The sequence below is a fragment of the Nannospalax galili genome, unplaced genomic scaffold (assembly GCF_000622305.1).
Source record: "Nannospalax galili isolate Female #2095 unplaced genomic scaffold, S.galili_v1.0 scaffold7, whole genome shotgun sequence".
Taxonomy (NCBI): domain Eukaryota; kingdom Metazoa; phylum Chordata; class Mammalia; order Rodentia; family Spalacidae; genus Nannospalax; species Nannospalax galili.
Window position 1 is genome coordinate 9,752,226 of NW_008359081.1, and position 16,645 is coordinate 9,768,870.

At 35.2% G+C, this 16,645-nt stretch overlaps 1 protein-coding gene across 1 annotated transcript in view; it reads right to left on the reverse strand.

Annotated features, from left to right (window-relative positions):
• Positions 1-16,645, reverse strand: part of Dmd (dystrophin) — a 2,373,110-nt gene that overhangs the window by 528,015 nt on the left and 1,828,450 nt on the right. Inside the window, exon 55 of the mRNA XM_017795501.2 lies at positions 13,042-13,231. Within this exon, the coding sequence (XP_017650990.1) occupies positions 13,042-13,231 (190 nt within the window). The remainder of the gene's footprint in view (positions 1-13,041; positions 13,232-16,645) is intronic.

Sequence of the window (16,645 nt, forward strand, 5' to 3'; positions counted from 1 at the left end):
TTAAAACCACTTTAAGATTTCACCTTACCCCAGTCAGACTGGCTATTTAATTTTTTGAGGCTAGGCCTCACACTGTAGTGCGGGCTCTTAGGTCAATGCAGTTTTGTAGTATAAAAACATTTTAATCAAATTTTAAAGCACATCATGGTCCCAAAATTTGAATATGGACTCTGTGGGTGCTTCACCAATAGAATATGGTAGAAATCAATCATGTTATTATCTAGAGCAGCCCTTGAGACTCTAACGGCTTCAAATTCTCATCCCTTAGAATGACTGTTCTTGTTCTGAAGAGGTTCAAACTGCCTCCCATAAGGTGAAAACCTGACAGACAGCATCTGCTTGCAGGGCATGTTGACCGAGCCCCCTTGGAAGTGGTTACTTTAGTGATAACTGAACTGCCCCGGATTGTATCAACAGGAACACACAAAGCCCAATTGGGCTTGTTCAAATTACAGATTTGTGAGCAAACAAGTAATTAATCTAGTAACCATGAAGCTTTATGGACTGGTTTCTGTAGCAGAAGCTAACCAGAATGCCTTCTTTGATTGTGCTCTTAAGGCATATAGGAGATATTTTCTTCTCTGGGTGACTAAGGTGTACTGTGCTAGCTTTCATTATATTCTCTTCCCTCCTTGCTAGGTCTAAACTGTCTTTCTCAACTACTAATTCCTACCACTATTAATTTATCCTCAATGACGGTTCTGTCTTATTAACGTTTGAATTCTCTTTACTTTGCTGTGGAAGATCCCACTTTCAATAATAGTTCATCTCAAATGAACATTCTAGAATCCAGTCAACAAGGCCATTCTTCTACTAGGCGTACACATTTCAAGAATATAAAAAAAGTTCTTTTGAGTCATGGAGAGAAAAATATATTTAGAATTGTCTAATCAGGTTGCTGCATTCCAATGATGACATGTTTCCTATCCTAAGACAGAACGTAGTCACTATTCCAAAAACTGCTGCCATTTTGATTTTTCAGAGTACAGTGTACAACATTTTCCCAACCATTTGTGAAACAATTGTAAAAACAGATCAGAAAAGAGGATTTAGGGAGTAAATCACTGAGGCAATGCCTGATTAAGTATTTCATAAATATCTAATGGGAATCACAGCCTTGAATCGAATTCAATATTAAACTGTTGAATAGGGAGCAAAAGATTGAGGTGAAAAATGGTTGGCACATGAATGCCAGTAAAACATTGCATCCTGCAAAGAATAAGTGTTCTGTATCTTCTAGAGAATAATGTATTTTAAAAGGTGTTAGAGGTGAAAAGACATAAGAAGGGAAAAACTGAAATCTTTAGAGAATGTAAAGATTACATTTCTAAGGATTCAGGATGTATATATATGCTATAATTATAATACTGAATTGTCAACATGCTAAAAGACCTCTCAAGGGCACTCAAAGATACAAAAGAAAACAAAAGTAAGTTGTTGGTTTTTCCCTATCAAGAAATAGATATTAGTCCACCTATACTAATATGATCTTCAGTGGGGAATGATTTATGCTTCTCATATTCTTATAATACTCTTTTATATCCAGGTGTAATGACTTTTTTGCCCCTACGGGGGATGCCTGATTTATGCACAGACCTTTGTTCAAGAACTTTTCTTTAAAGATTGATGCCGTTAAACATGAAAAAAGTGAACTTTTTGGCATTTAATTGTAATGTAATTTAAACAATCATGTAAACCGAAAATGCATCTCATGTAGGATGAAAATCACATGCTGATAACATAAATTATTTTGAATATCATTATTTGACTAATACCAAAAATATTTTGTTATCAGAATTATTAAAGGCAGAAGAAAAACAAAAAGATGAAAATTGTTTTTAAAATACTTGTGAAATACAGTACTGATGTCGGTTTTTGTCTCTTTCTATTCACACTTTTAAAATTTTCTGACAGAAGAGGGAAGAACTGCCATTCATCATATAATTAAATACCATTTTGTCCTGGAAAGTCTATTCCCAAAGACAGCTAACACTCAAAAATTCTAGGTTAAAAAAAGAGGAGAAAGTGACAAGAAAGGTTCTGAGTTTTACTGTGCTCAAACTTTTCCTGATATATCCAATACATGTTTGGGAAAAAGAAAGATTGAAACTATATGGATCTTGTCTAGGTTCTGATGGAGATCAGACAAAGTTAGCAAACATTTTTGAAATATTTTGAACTCTTTTATTGTCAATACTGCCTCTTAGCATTCACTTAATGGTTTTATTATCAGTTTGTTTTTAATTAAAGTACCTATAAGACATTGATGTGATTTTCCATGTTGGTCACAGTAGGAAAAGTAAGTTACTTTTATCACAGTAGATCTCAGGGAATCACAGTCTCTGATGTGTAGCTGAAAGTGAATGATAGTAAGCCAATTTACTTCCCTAAGGAAGTCATTATGAAAGTCAAAATATCTGTTTTTAAATTTTCAGTATGTTTACTCTCAAGAATAGGGTATTAGGGTTTGTTTATATGTGAAGACTTTAAAGAGCATTTAAAAAATGAGTCAATATTGACATTTAAGCACTAAAATCTACTGAAGATTAGCAAAGTTTTTTTTAATTAAATGAAGTCTCAACACTCATGGAAGCCAATATTTCAAGTAAATTTTTTACTTGTCCATTTTATTAAGTACTTTCTCACACAAATCGAATGAGGATTATGCCATTAAAGGGCCTAGAGTAAAATGAACAATGTAAAATTTATTAATAATATATGAATAAAATTTCATATTATTGCTCTATATAATATAATCAAAAATATAATGACATTTTAGTTATGTTTATTGGGTGCTAACTAAATGTCAGTTACTCTTTTATGAGCTTCACATATATGAATTCATATCAACTTCATAAACAACTGGAAGGACAGATTTCATGACTATTTATAGCTACATAATCTGAGAGCAATTATGAAATAAGGCCAGGGTCAGTAAGAAACAGAATCATTTAAATCCAGACGGCCAAGTTTCAAAGCTCACACTGTTAAACACTGTCCTTACTAGTTTTTCTAATAAGATGTAAAAAACACAAAACATTTTTTACAGTAGAGAGAAAAGCCTGTATGATTAAAGAAGGAAGCAGATGTTTTCCAGCTCAGGGAACAAGGGTAGATGTCAATATGACTTTCCTTGAGAAGTAGGGAGAATATGGGTAGGTTGAGGGAGGAAAAGGAATCTCCGGAGAAAGAAATTATCAAAACAATTGAAATAATGAACTCACAGCAGCTGTGGTTATCTGAACTGGGGCGGCACAGGAGTGGTCCTGTCAACACTCATAATGAGAAGATGTAGAAATGATTACGCTATGAAATCTCCCTGGAGAGATAGTACTGTTACATAGAAAGCTAAAAGGTAAAGACTTGGTATAAAAACATGGTCTATCTACATTATAATGAGTTTGCACTTTGTGTGAGATATTTGGGTTAAAACGGTTCAGCAAGAAATATAAGATGAATACTGCAAAGAGGCAAAGCCTACTCAAATCACTGGTTTAAAGGAGATGGGCAGACTATTTGAAAAAAACATCCAGCATGTAACTGACATTTAGGACTATCTATTTACTACTGAAAGCAGATAATGAAATTAAGAAAAAGAAACAGGAAAAAAAAAACCCTCTAACAGATCCTCAGGAAAAGAAAACGTAAGAACTGAATAATTAAGTAGGAAGATGTTTACTATAATCTGTCACTGCAATAAGTCAATAGGTGAGAAATTTTCAGTAGAGTTCAATGGTCAGAAGTAATAAAATAAACAGGACTCTAGCATATTGAGGGCTTGCCAAGGACATTTGCATTTGATAATTAAACTGATTTCATAAGCAAGGATTTCAGTTGAGAGATTGATGTGGAAACTAGAATGAAAAGTGTAAAAGACCGATAGTAGGGAATGGAAATTTCTGTTAACTAACCTATCTATTCCCTTGAGATGAGTGGTTTAAAACCTGCTTTTTAATATTCTGATTTTCACTTGGACTGCAGAGTCTGTGTAACGTGTAAGATAGCAAGATAAACAGAAATTCAGAAGGTCAAACATATTTGAAAATTTGACTCTTCTACATACAGCTAGCAGTTACCAAATCTCAAAATTTTCAGTTTTTCATGAAAGTAAGAGTGTGATGATATTTCATCATGAAAGCAAACGTACAGCACACTAGCTGGAGAAAATACACTAAAAGCTGCTGTCATAGCTATCCTAGTAATTGTATACCTATGTAATATTTAAACCCCAGAAATGTAGACGTTTATTTTGCTTGTTTTTGCATAATTTCCATGCCAGTCTGGAAGGGTAAAACACAAATAAGTCAATTTCTAAAGATCTAAGAATAGCTAAATTACTTACACTTGCCAATTTCATCCTCTTTAATTGAAAATGGAAATAATAATAGTACACTATGTCAAGTTTTCAGTGAGAATTAAATTAGAAAATGAAAATCAAATGACTTCGTTGATTATAAAAATGAAGTTATTACTAGTTAATATAACTTTAATTCGTTGATTATTATAAGGAGTACAATATTAGATTTACAGCTACAGTTTGACTTGCCTAATTGTAATTCATAACAATAAGGACCTTTCACATGAAGAAAGCTTTTTGCAAGTGCTTTCATATTTATTATCTTCTACGGTTATCACACAATTCCTGGGAGACATTAAAAGACAATGATTTTTAAAGGATATCAAAACTGACTTTTCATAATGCACAGTGTCTTCTTATTGATGTGGGCTTTTCTTATGATTTGTAGATATAAAGTTACAGAATTAAACATGTGAAATACAAAATTATTCAATTTATAGCATCCTTTTACTATTCCAAATCATGTCCTAATGAAATAGCAATATTCAGAAAAGATGATTCTAAGAAGTTCAATATATTCGAATAACATGTTTCCATATGACCAAGACCAAGGTAACATGGCCAGAATACTTCAACCTTTATAATGATATACTGAAAATTACATTGGATTAAATTGAAGTAATCATTTTTTCATCATCATGCATACAAAAATACTGTCTATATTTAGTTTTCCTTTTTCAACAATAGATAAAACATAAGTCCTGAATATTTTCCCTCAAGTTCTTTGCCTAAACTTTAAAAAAAGTTTATTATTTTTATTTTATGTGTATGAATGTATTGCCTGCATGTATGTGAGTGCACCCGTGTCATGCAATGCCATGGAAGTCAGAAGAGGGCATCGGATTCCCCTGGAACTGGAGTTAAGGACGGTTTGTAGCCGCCATGTGGGTGCTGGGACTCAAACCCAGGTCCTCTGCAAGAGCAGTCAGTGCTCTTAACCCCTGAGCAATCTTTCCAGGCCTCTTTCTCTAAACTTTCAATTGTTATTTCCTTTTGGTTGGATACATGACTCAAATATTTTAATATCTTTCATGACAGTAGTTTCACACCTAGGTTTTGTTACCACTTTGCCTTTTTTCAGGATTGTGCATTAAGACTGTTTCTGTAGTAATGTCTTTTTGAAAACCATATAAAAATATGAATTCTGTGCTACAGCAATAGTTTGTTAGTATTTAAGTGTATTTCTAGGTGGGTCAAAGGGGAATTCCAACAATAATTATGTCAATACATGTGCAATATCATTTATTTCTATGGCTTGCACACTGAAGACCTTCAATATTATATCTTTAAGTGAGGTTTCCTCTACACCTTAGAAGTGAATTCACAGCTTCTTCAAGGGAGGTGGTGCTTTCATCTTTATTACTTATAGATGTCTCAGAACTATTGACATTCTTGATGTCTCTTGCAGCAATTTTTTTATCCTTGTGAGTTCTGCAATTCTGTGAAGACACTGACTTCATATTCACTCACACTGTCTCCTCAGCTCTGCTTCCCATAGAGCACATCATAATGACTATTTAGCCTCCAAATATCATTCATATCTGGTTCATTTCTTCAATGTTTCTACATTAACTATAATTTCTTGGCTGCAAAGTGACAGAAATAATTATATCATTGTTGACCTTTCACTGGTTTCATGTCTTTCCAATTTATTATCGTCAGAAATAGGTCTTGCAAAAATATATCCAGATTTTCCATTTACTTACTTAAAAGTAAGCCGAGGAGATTGCAGAATACATGTCTTGGATAGGACTCTTATATTAAACCTCACCACCCAGGACTCAGGGATCATTGTGGAAGAGAGGGTGGAAACATTATAAGAACAAGGGTTGGTGCAGGATCATAAAGAAATAGAGAATTCCAGGCTTCTGGGAACTTGCTCCTATGAACTTGCAGCAATGGCAACAGCATGCACAAGACCCATGCTGACTCAATCAGACAGAAACACAGCATAGAAGTGGGAAAATGGGCAAGAGGTCCCGACCTTGGCCAAAGAACTATTAGCAGCTGGTCACTGCTGGGTGAGGGCGAGTTGATCTTCTTTAAAGGAGTGACTCTGGATAGGCTGAACAGGTTCCACTGGATGAACTCACACCGAGGGACAACTTGGGACACAAATTTGACTTTATAGGCCTTATCATAAATGACAGAATGTGTGAAATCCTGTGGGTGGGCTATGGGGGGTGTAGACAGGGGAGGGTGTCTAAGTATGATAAAGATGTATTGTGTGAAATGCATAAAAATTCAATAAAATATACATGGAAAAATAAACTAAGCTATGATTCTCCAAATACTATAGATAAGTGCAAAACTTGCAAAAGTAGGTGTCAAGGGGGCCAGAGAAATCCATCTTAGCCTTACTAAGACCTTTGATTACAACACTTTGCCCCTTTGGTGGGAAGTTACACATCTTATTATTAATCCTGCCCCTTTTGTGTGAAATATTGCATACTCTCTACAGGAGAGTGTAAATGGTATTTTAAGGTTGGGCAATAAGCTGATAAGTATTAAATTATGGGTCTGAGGAATGAAGGGAACTAACGAGAAGAGAAGTAGTGGGATATGGAGAGACACACTTAAAATACAGTATATATTTGCATGAAAATAACCTTATATAGCCCTAAATAATTAAATATTAATAGGTCTGTACTTACTACCCACTCTGAATTTTATCATACTTTTCACATAATTCAGCCTCACATTATCTTTTAAACCTTATTTCTTTTACCAACGATCTCCCACCCATTAAATTCCTTTAGATTCTTGAGCTAACATGCTACTAGGTTTTTTCCTCTGTGAAGAATACTTTTTGCTTCAAAGGGAAATGCAGTGTTTAATAAGATCACTGAAAAATTCACATACAAGTAGCATGCATGTAGTTGAAGGCTATATAACAAAAAACACAGTGGCAGGCAAGAGAAAATTCCCTTCAGGTTGATGGTCAGGGTAGTTCAAGAGACTCCCCCAAATGATTGCTTCTGTGAACTTGAAGATAAGACTCTATTGCTGAAGACATGACATATTTCAGACACATAATGTGGCATCATTGAGCCCAAACACAACTGGAAGCCTCTTCTCTCATAGTATCAGAAGATATTATAGAAGCTGTCATGGGAGAAAAATAATCCATCTTCTTACCAGCCATAAAGCCTACAAACTACAACAATAAACACCCCAGCAAATTATCTCTATTGGTGTAACATGGCAATTTTATCTGTGGGGTAATCAATAGCTCTCTAAGTGGACATAATACTGTAAACAAAGGCAAATATCCATGGCCAGAGAAATCATAGACAGTAGAGAAAAAAATATTTTTGTCACTTTGTAATTCCTTAAGAAACATCACAGAATAGGGGCGGGAAGATTGTACAAGCCAGAGGAACAAGACATCCGCAGGTAGCTAGTGTATTGTACACATGATAGGGAAGCTACACCAATGAGATCACCACAGTATTGTAGGCTAACAAGATCTACATAAGGACAAAAATCACTAGACATGCCAGGGTAGATGGGGGAAATTTCCCAGGGCGCCACCTCAAGATGAAGAGCTACAGGCAATAAATGATTGCTGGGTGAGGGAGAATCAGTTTTCTCCAAGGACTAGCTCTCTGAGAGGTTATCTATTCCCAAGTGAGCATCCCTAAACACTGGAAAATATGAACAGCTCTAAACGGAATCAGTGCATTTTTACATAGGTATATGTGTAAATGTTTTATGTATATGCAACAATGATAATCAAAAAAGAAGACAAATTCAGAGGGAGTGGGAAGGCATGGGAGAGGTTGGAGGAGAACTGGGAGGGATGGAAATTCTACAAATAAAATACTCATATATAAAATTCTCAAAAAATTAAATTAAAACATACACACTGGATTTGAAAGATTGAGAAATAAAAAGAAAGCTCTTTTCAAATCTGTATACTTTTTCAAATTTCTCACGGAATTTCTCACTTTCATACTCTTAGGTATATATCAAAATACAATTAAATTCAATTTTAATCAACAGGAAATATATACTGAAGGTTTCATTTTCTTAAAATTAGAGATTCATTGATTACTTCCTCTCTAAAAGACCCCAAGACATGCGATATTTCTATTTAATCAAGGTACTAATTATACTACCTCTATTACATTCTTTCTTCTTCCATAGAATTAGCCAGTGGGATAAGATTTCTTGTCAGAAATGTTTCAGAATCCACTTTTCCAATTTCAATAATGCAGCAGAAATCAAACAGATATTAACATATTGTTATATTTAGATGGACAACTCAAAGTTACTAAACTTCTCTGTCTGGAAATGTTTTATACAACTGAAGAGAATTTTTTTAATGTGTGCATGTTGAGAGGTGAAAGTAAATGACTCAAACTAACTAAAAGAAGTACATTGATTACATAGTTAGAAAAGTGGATGCATGGAAGGATGGATAGATCAATCGATCGAGTGATAAGTAGAAAGCCTGAGACATGAACTAGCTCACAGATGAAGGAATTTCAAATATTAGTTGCTCCTTACTTTGTTCTTGTTGAAATTATGTCCTAATCCTTTACCCGCACCCACACAGCTTCTTTCCAAGCTAATATTACAATGAGCTCTCAGTTGTACCACTTAAGATTTTCCAAAGTGAAAAATATTTCAAAAGCTGCAACATCATTTAATTTTCAGTTAGTTACATAGGGTTTTATGTCAGAACTTTGAACCATGAATATCTTTATCAACTCTCTCAGGCCCAATGAGAAAATGTTTTGGACAGAAAAAGAATCTGATTCAATTATGAATACAGGTCTTCATTTCAAAGATAAATTGAAATTTATATATTCTTAAACTTTCACTACTCATGATCTATCTGATGTATAAAAGAGGACAGAGTTAAAAGTTCCAATGTCTTCATCATATAGTGTATAGAGAAACATAATATTCTGCCTTGATTTCACTAAAGAAAATACTCTTTTTTACTTATATAGAAGGAAATTCCAACATATCTCAATGAAAACTGGGAGAATTCTATTAAGCAAGGCTATAATTTTTAACAGATGCAGTGTTTATAGAGATTATGAATTATGATTACTGCTGAAAAGATTAAATATCCAATGAAGTGGGTGATAACCAAGGTCCATAATCAAGGTAAGAAGGAATAATATGAGCCAGAGTCTCCATATGCAGAACAATTGACTGACAGTTTCAGAAAAAAAATCAGTTTTTTGAAGGCTTCACACTCTACTCCATCCAGTCACCTTTGTAGAAAGCAAGTCGCACTGATTGTTGAATAGATGGATGACTCAAAATCGGCTGTAGAGTTGTCACTTTGAACAAGCATTTGGGTTCCCTCCCTCCCTCCCTCCCTCCTTCCCTCCCTCCCTTCTTCCTTTCTTGCTTTCTTTGTTCAGGTCTCATTAAGTTGCCCAATTTGGCCTTGAATTCATAGGTTTAAACTACCCTCCCACTTCTGTCTTTGGAGTTGCTGGAACTGCAGAGCAGAACACTGTACCTGGCTTCCTTTTTTTAAAAAAAAATATAAGACAACTACTGGGCGTGGGGGTGCACGCTTATAATCCTAGGCAGAGGCAGGCAGATCTCTGTGAGTTCAAGCCCAGCTCAGTCTACATAGTGCATTCCAGGCCAGTTGGGGCTACAGGGAGACCCTGTCTCAAAAAGTCCAAAAATTAAATAAATAAAAATAAAACAAATATATGACAGCCCTGCTTGCTATATACCATGAATCAGTGAGTTCACTGTTAAGATCTTCTTCAAATAAAGTAAAAGATATACTGTGACACTTTTATTGCTTCACACATATTAAGGGAAATTCCTCCTGTGCAAATAAAAATTCATATTTGGAAGCAAAATCCCCAAATACTTGCATATATCCAAAACACTGAAACTGTGTATAGCATTCTATAGTGGTTATTTTACTTACTTTCAAGTCTGGCCATTTCTATTTGAAAACCCCAACTTCTTGATTCAGTTTTATCATTTTATATGTGACATTAACAATAATCACTAATTTCTGTAGTGCATAGATTTATGATGGAATCTCTGAGTCTTTCATAAAAAGACCATCATTTAACTATCTAACTAAATATCAAAATTGGCTGGAAATGTCATTCTTGTCTTTAAAATGGACTTAAAACCCCAGAAAACTGGAATCCACAGAAAACACAATATTAATTGAGAGGGAAGGAAGATTGCTTAAAAATAATTTTGGACTGTTATTAATTTATCTATTACATAATCTAGCTAGTACTAGTTATGGAGACAATGGTACGTTAAAGGTTTTCAGGTGTTCTAAGATAACTTTATATTTCTTTTAATAATTAATACAGTTTAGAGATAAGCCTGATAGAAAACACAATCTCAACACTCTGAAGACCGAGGGAAGAAAATCACTAGCTGAAAATCACAGGGGTGCTGGGGGGGGTGTTGTGGGGTGGGTGTCAGTGGGCAACAGTGCTTGTTGTGTAACCCTGACAACCTGATTTTGAATTCTTAGAACGGACTAAGACAGATGCATTGCCACAATCCAAGTGTTTGAAATCCAAGCACACCTATGGGAAATGGGAGGCAGAGACAGAACAATCTCGAGAGGTTCCCTGGCCAGCTAATCCGAAGCAGCAGTAGCAAACAGATCCTGTTTCATGCAAGGTGGAAAGGCTTGGAAACCAACTTCGGAGGTTGTCCTCCAACCTCCGCAAGTATGCCTGTATTCATCATGCACACACATATGTGTGTACCCACTCACATGAAAGAATGAATAAATGAATGAATAGGTGAAGAAGATCAGCACAGACTACACAGTAAGACTCTGGCTGTATAACAACAGTAATGGTGACAAAAATATGTTCATCACCTTGAGGCTAAGATGAAGAAGTCCCTGCCTTATTTCGGAATTGTCATTTTCTGATTCTAATATTTTACATAGATATGAAAAACACACACAGGTATACATTTTTGGTTGTTAACCTGAGCCTTTAATGACTGAACTAGCCCTACATCCCAAACAAGTATAATGTTAAAGTAATATAGGATAAGTTAAAACATTGTTTTCAGAATAAATTTTAATTATTTTTGAAAGGAAGATGAGAAATCAAAACACAGAATAGCTTATTCCTTATCCATCCATCCCTAAAAATTTAATATAAAATTTTTTCTTTTAATAATTCAGCATATTGAAATTTCTAAAGATTAGTAGTTTACATATGCTTATGTCAGATATAAAAACAAATTGTACAGGAGATCATGAATACCATTGCATTCAATCTGACTTTATTCATTATTTTAAGAGGAAGTTTAATAAATATTTGACAATTAATTAATATGATAACTTGGTTATTCTTTATTTTCTGGGTAATTTTCTTTACAAAGTCATGCAATCAAAGTTGTGTCATCTATCAAATACAGCTGTGGGGAAAATATGAACTCATGTACCAATTAAAATTTTGTAACTTTATAAACATTTATAAAGTGAAATCAAATTTTATTTATGAAATGGCATAAGTGAAATGAGTTACTGCACTAGAATGTTTAGCTATTCATCTAAGATTCAGAAGAAAAAAACATCTGAATTTGCATTGCTTTTAGATTCTACATATCTCAAACTGGGAGGGCATCTCTGCAAAGATAAAGTCAGACACTACTCTAAACAGATTACCTCCAAAGGATCAAACAAAATTAATATTTATCGTGGAGGAGCAAGTAGGGTCAGAGTAGGATAATAGAGTAAAAATGACGAATTCAAGATGCTCTAAATTGCTCCTGTTATCTACTTTGTGATTTGGAGATTATTTCTCAATCTAGAACACAACTTATCATTTTTATCATAATTTTAAAATATGAAGAGAATTATCTTAGTCTAAATAATTCTTCAAATTATCATGATGTCAAATTATATTTGGGTTACTAGTAATGTTCTTATACATAAACAACAGCAAAAATCACAAAAGCAGCTATATGTAGCAAAGCTGCATAACAATTCAGGAAAATCCCATCAGTTATTAACAGTTAAACCTTCCGAATCTCCTTGAAATATGGATCATGATTCTCACAAAAATTCCATTTAAACACTATTACTCTAAACTTCTGTTATTGTTTATGCACATGTAACCATATAGCAATAATTTTTGTTTCGAGAGAAAACGATTGTCTGTAAATTGTACAATCACTAACTATAACAAAGTTAGCTACCTAATTTTTATATTCACAGATCATGCTAGGAGTAACACTACAAAATGCCAGATTAGCATTTCAGAATGTATTTGAAAGTAATGAAGGGAAACTGATTCAGTTAGCAATGCTAAATAAAACAGACAATTCTTACAGATGCTTTCCCTGTAAAATATTAAATAAACACTGAAAACTGGCAAACTTTTAAATTTAATAAACCAACCCTGAACTTATTTCTCTGTTTGAGCAAAGTTTCTCCTTGACCAAGCCTCAGGTTCTATATTAAGTATTTTTCTGGTTAAAAAAAATACATACATGCTTTTTAGAAGACTGCGGCGTTTAATGGAATCACAAATGAATTTTCTTTCTGCCTCTGCCTCTTTCCTCTTTGCACAAATACTGAAATATGTCAGGCCGAATAAAAGAACTACTTTATTTTTGTCCCCAGATTATCAATTACAAGTACAAATGCAGAGAATGGATCAGTTGGACTCTCTAGAGTGCTATAGCAAAAAAACTCAACTTACTTGCCATTGTTTCATCAGCTCTCTGACTCCTTTGGAGTCTTCTAGAAGCCTCTCCTTATGGGTAGCATCCTGTAGGACATTGGCAGTTGTTTCAGCTTCTGTAAGCCAGTCAAGAAACTTCTCCATGTCCAGAGGGAACTGTTGCAGTAATCTATGAGTTTCTTCCAAAGCAGCCTCTTGCTCACTCACTCTGTAAGGGAACAAAGAGGTAGATGCAATTCCCAAGAATCAGAATGGTACATGCAATGAACTCAGTAGAAAGAATAAAAATGATGTGTTGTTGAAGCTCTTCCTTTAATCAGTAGCCAAAATATTACGCTCTGTGTTTATCTTCGATTGCCTTTATCTAAAAGTTTTTGTCTGACTGAAGGCATGCAAGAATCTCTATTTTTAAAAATATTTATTTATTTTATTTTTTGTGTGTGAGTGTATTGCCTGCATGTATGTAAGTGTACCTGTGTTGTGCAATGCCTGCGGAAGTCAGAAGAAGGCATCAGATCCTCTGGAACTGGAATTACAGTTGTTAGCCGCCATGTGGGTGCTGGGAACTGAACGTACTTCTGCAAGAACAGTTAGTGCTCTTAACTGCTGAGCCATCTCTGCATCCCACAAGAATGTCTATTAAAAATGAACAACATTGGCTGGGGATGTTGTTCAATAATAGAGAGTGTTTGTTTATCATAATTAAGACCCTAGGTTCAATCCCCAGACCCCTTCAAAAACAGTAATCAGCTGCAGTTTCTGCTGCAGTCTCTTGTCTTGGTGATAGATTGAGGGTTCCCGAAAGGAGTGTAAAAGGCTGTGGTGGACCTGGAGGGGAGCTGGTTATGACCAACATCCCTGGAAGAACTTTCACCAAACAGCCCTTTCCTAAAAGACATGGAGAATTAGCATGCCTAGCTTCCCTGGAATTCAGGGCCCTCAGAGTCCCACCCAACCTATATGCCTGAACAACTAATCGGAAGTCAGAAGACAATGTTCTCTCCAATTCTGTGCAATGATGGAACTCAGGTTCTCAGGCTTGATCATAACTGCCTTTACCCAATATCTGGAAGGCGAGGGCCCATTAAAGATGAAAAAAAAAATGTTTTTAGTAGGTTTATTTCCCCAGATGCAGAACTCATGACATGATAGATGACGTCATAAAGAGCTGTAGCCCAGGGCTTCTGAGACTGAATTTGTACCAATGAGGACTCATTCTGATTTACTGGGTGGCTGCTGACGTCTAGAATTCATGATAAACCACCAACTCATCTGGAATGACCTTCTTCCTGATGCGTGACTGACAATGTGAGAACACACAAAAATTCAAATGTAAGGAGAAGTCCTTCATCCTTGCACTACCATTTTGGTCGATTGCCCTAGGCTGCCCAGCCTATTTCCCTTCTTCCAACAGGCTCAATGAACAATTATTGCTATTCCAAGAAAAAAAAAAAAAACCCCAATGATTTCTTTAACACCCTCCCCACAGAAATGAAGAAACACAAACACACAGAACTTTGAACCTTGTAACTTTTGGACATTGGCATTTCAAGTACCCCCTTTTCCTCTCAGTGTTGCAGTTTGTGACTGGCAAGGTAGGAACTTTATTTTGACATGCAGGAGAAGGGTTGAAGTTAATCTTCATATGCAAAAAACGTTAAAGTCCATTGCCACGCCTATCTCTGATGTTACCCTGAGGCAAGAAACAAGGATTAACTAGGTAGAGACAAGACAAGAAAATACAAATGGAGGGTTGGAACGTGAATACTAAAGTGAAAAATGGAAGAAGAGATTGAAGGTGAAGACAAAAAGACCAGCAAGAAAAAAGATAGTATTTTACAGAAACAATTTGCAAAGTATCATCTTTCCTGACACTAGTTTGTCAAGATTCTTTCGTTAAGTTCATTATTCATTACCTGGTGGTACCATAGTTTAGGAGACTATCCAAGAGAATAATGTTATATAGACTTGAAAAAGTAGTAACCATACCGTGTAAGGCACTCAACAGTACATCTGTTATTATATTAGACTCTCTTCGCAACAATTGATGGATGAGGAAATGAGAAAACCTGAGAGGTTAGTAACAAGCCATGTCACACAGCTGGTGAGAGTCCTCATGTATTATTGAGTGCCTCAGACACACGGTATGGTTTCTCGTTAGTTTATCAAAATGTTAGTTCTTTCTGCCCACATTCAATTTTCGCATTTCCCAGTCTTTTAAATCGATGAAACAAAAGGTTCTAATGAGAAAAATACTAAAAAAATCATACTTTCACACACAGACACACACACATACATACATATGTATGTATAGTGTATATAATATAAATACACACATACAAATGCCCTTGGCAAAGATCTATGTAATAATAGCTCAGGAGGGAAAATTGCCTCAAGCAGTAACAGCCCCATCTAAAAAGATTCAGGTAAATTTTGTCTGCAATGAGGAAATTAGTACTCTATTTAAATGCCTTATTTGCCTTCTATGACTACACAAACATTTTCTGGGATTAAACACTAGCTAAAAATGGATTCCAAAAAAATTGAACACTCGAATATGATACACACTGCTTGTTAAGATGTGATTGTCAATAATTATGCAAAACTGCAATTTATTTTAGCAGCAACTTTATCCCAGGATGTGCAAACCAGGCAGTAAACAACTCCTGCCCAGCTGGCGGCAGCAAAACCCCCAGAAGAGCTGTTTATTCATCATGTGTGAGGTTTCTGCTGAGCACACAGTCTTCCACAGTATAGTCTCAGTGCTCAGACTGGATAAAAATCTCCGTCTGCATTAACTGGTGGAGGAGAGAAGAGGTTTATAAGGATCCTGCTACTGTTGAAAAAAAGTAAATAGCATTAAGCTATTTATCATCTAAATAAATAATTCTGTGGAGCTTAAAGGTAGCATCGGGTTCTAGTTTGGCAAAGGAATGAAATCTGGAGGAGCTGTGGGGTTAATCTGGGCTACTTGTGTCTCTGGTTTGGAAGTAAAACATCAATCTAAGAAGAAATACTAAAAATTTCACCTGTTTATTAGAATTTCAACGCAGTGGCATTGTCTAAGCTCTAAGAATCTCCATACTCCAACTGGGATATAATATATATGTGGCACCTGTGTCACTGCTAAGAATGAATTGTTTCAGCCTTGTAAAAGAGGCAGTATGATCCAGTTTACACTAAGACTTATTTCACCTCCAGCCTAAAATTTGTGATAGAAATAAGCTGTTCCCATTATAGGAGACAAATACAATGTTAGACATTGACTTTTTTTTACTATATATTATTGAGTTTTTGTGCATATCACGCACTACATCTTAATCAAATTTAGACCTCCTTCCCTCTCTGCAACCCCATAAGCTGCCACCACCAGATTTCATGCGTTCTGTCATATATGTTAAGGCCTATCGAGTCAACTTTGTATCCCCAGATGTCCCTCAGTGTGAGTTCTTCAACTGGATCCTGACTAACCTACCTAGTGGACACTGATATACTTTTAATATAGTCCAATTTCCAACAAAATAAAATGGAAATATGAAAGTCTTCAAGGGCAGAAAAAGTTTAGGAAATTGGATATTGAGCATTTTATTTTCAGTCTTCTTTGTGCTGAGAGACACTCTGT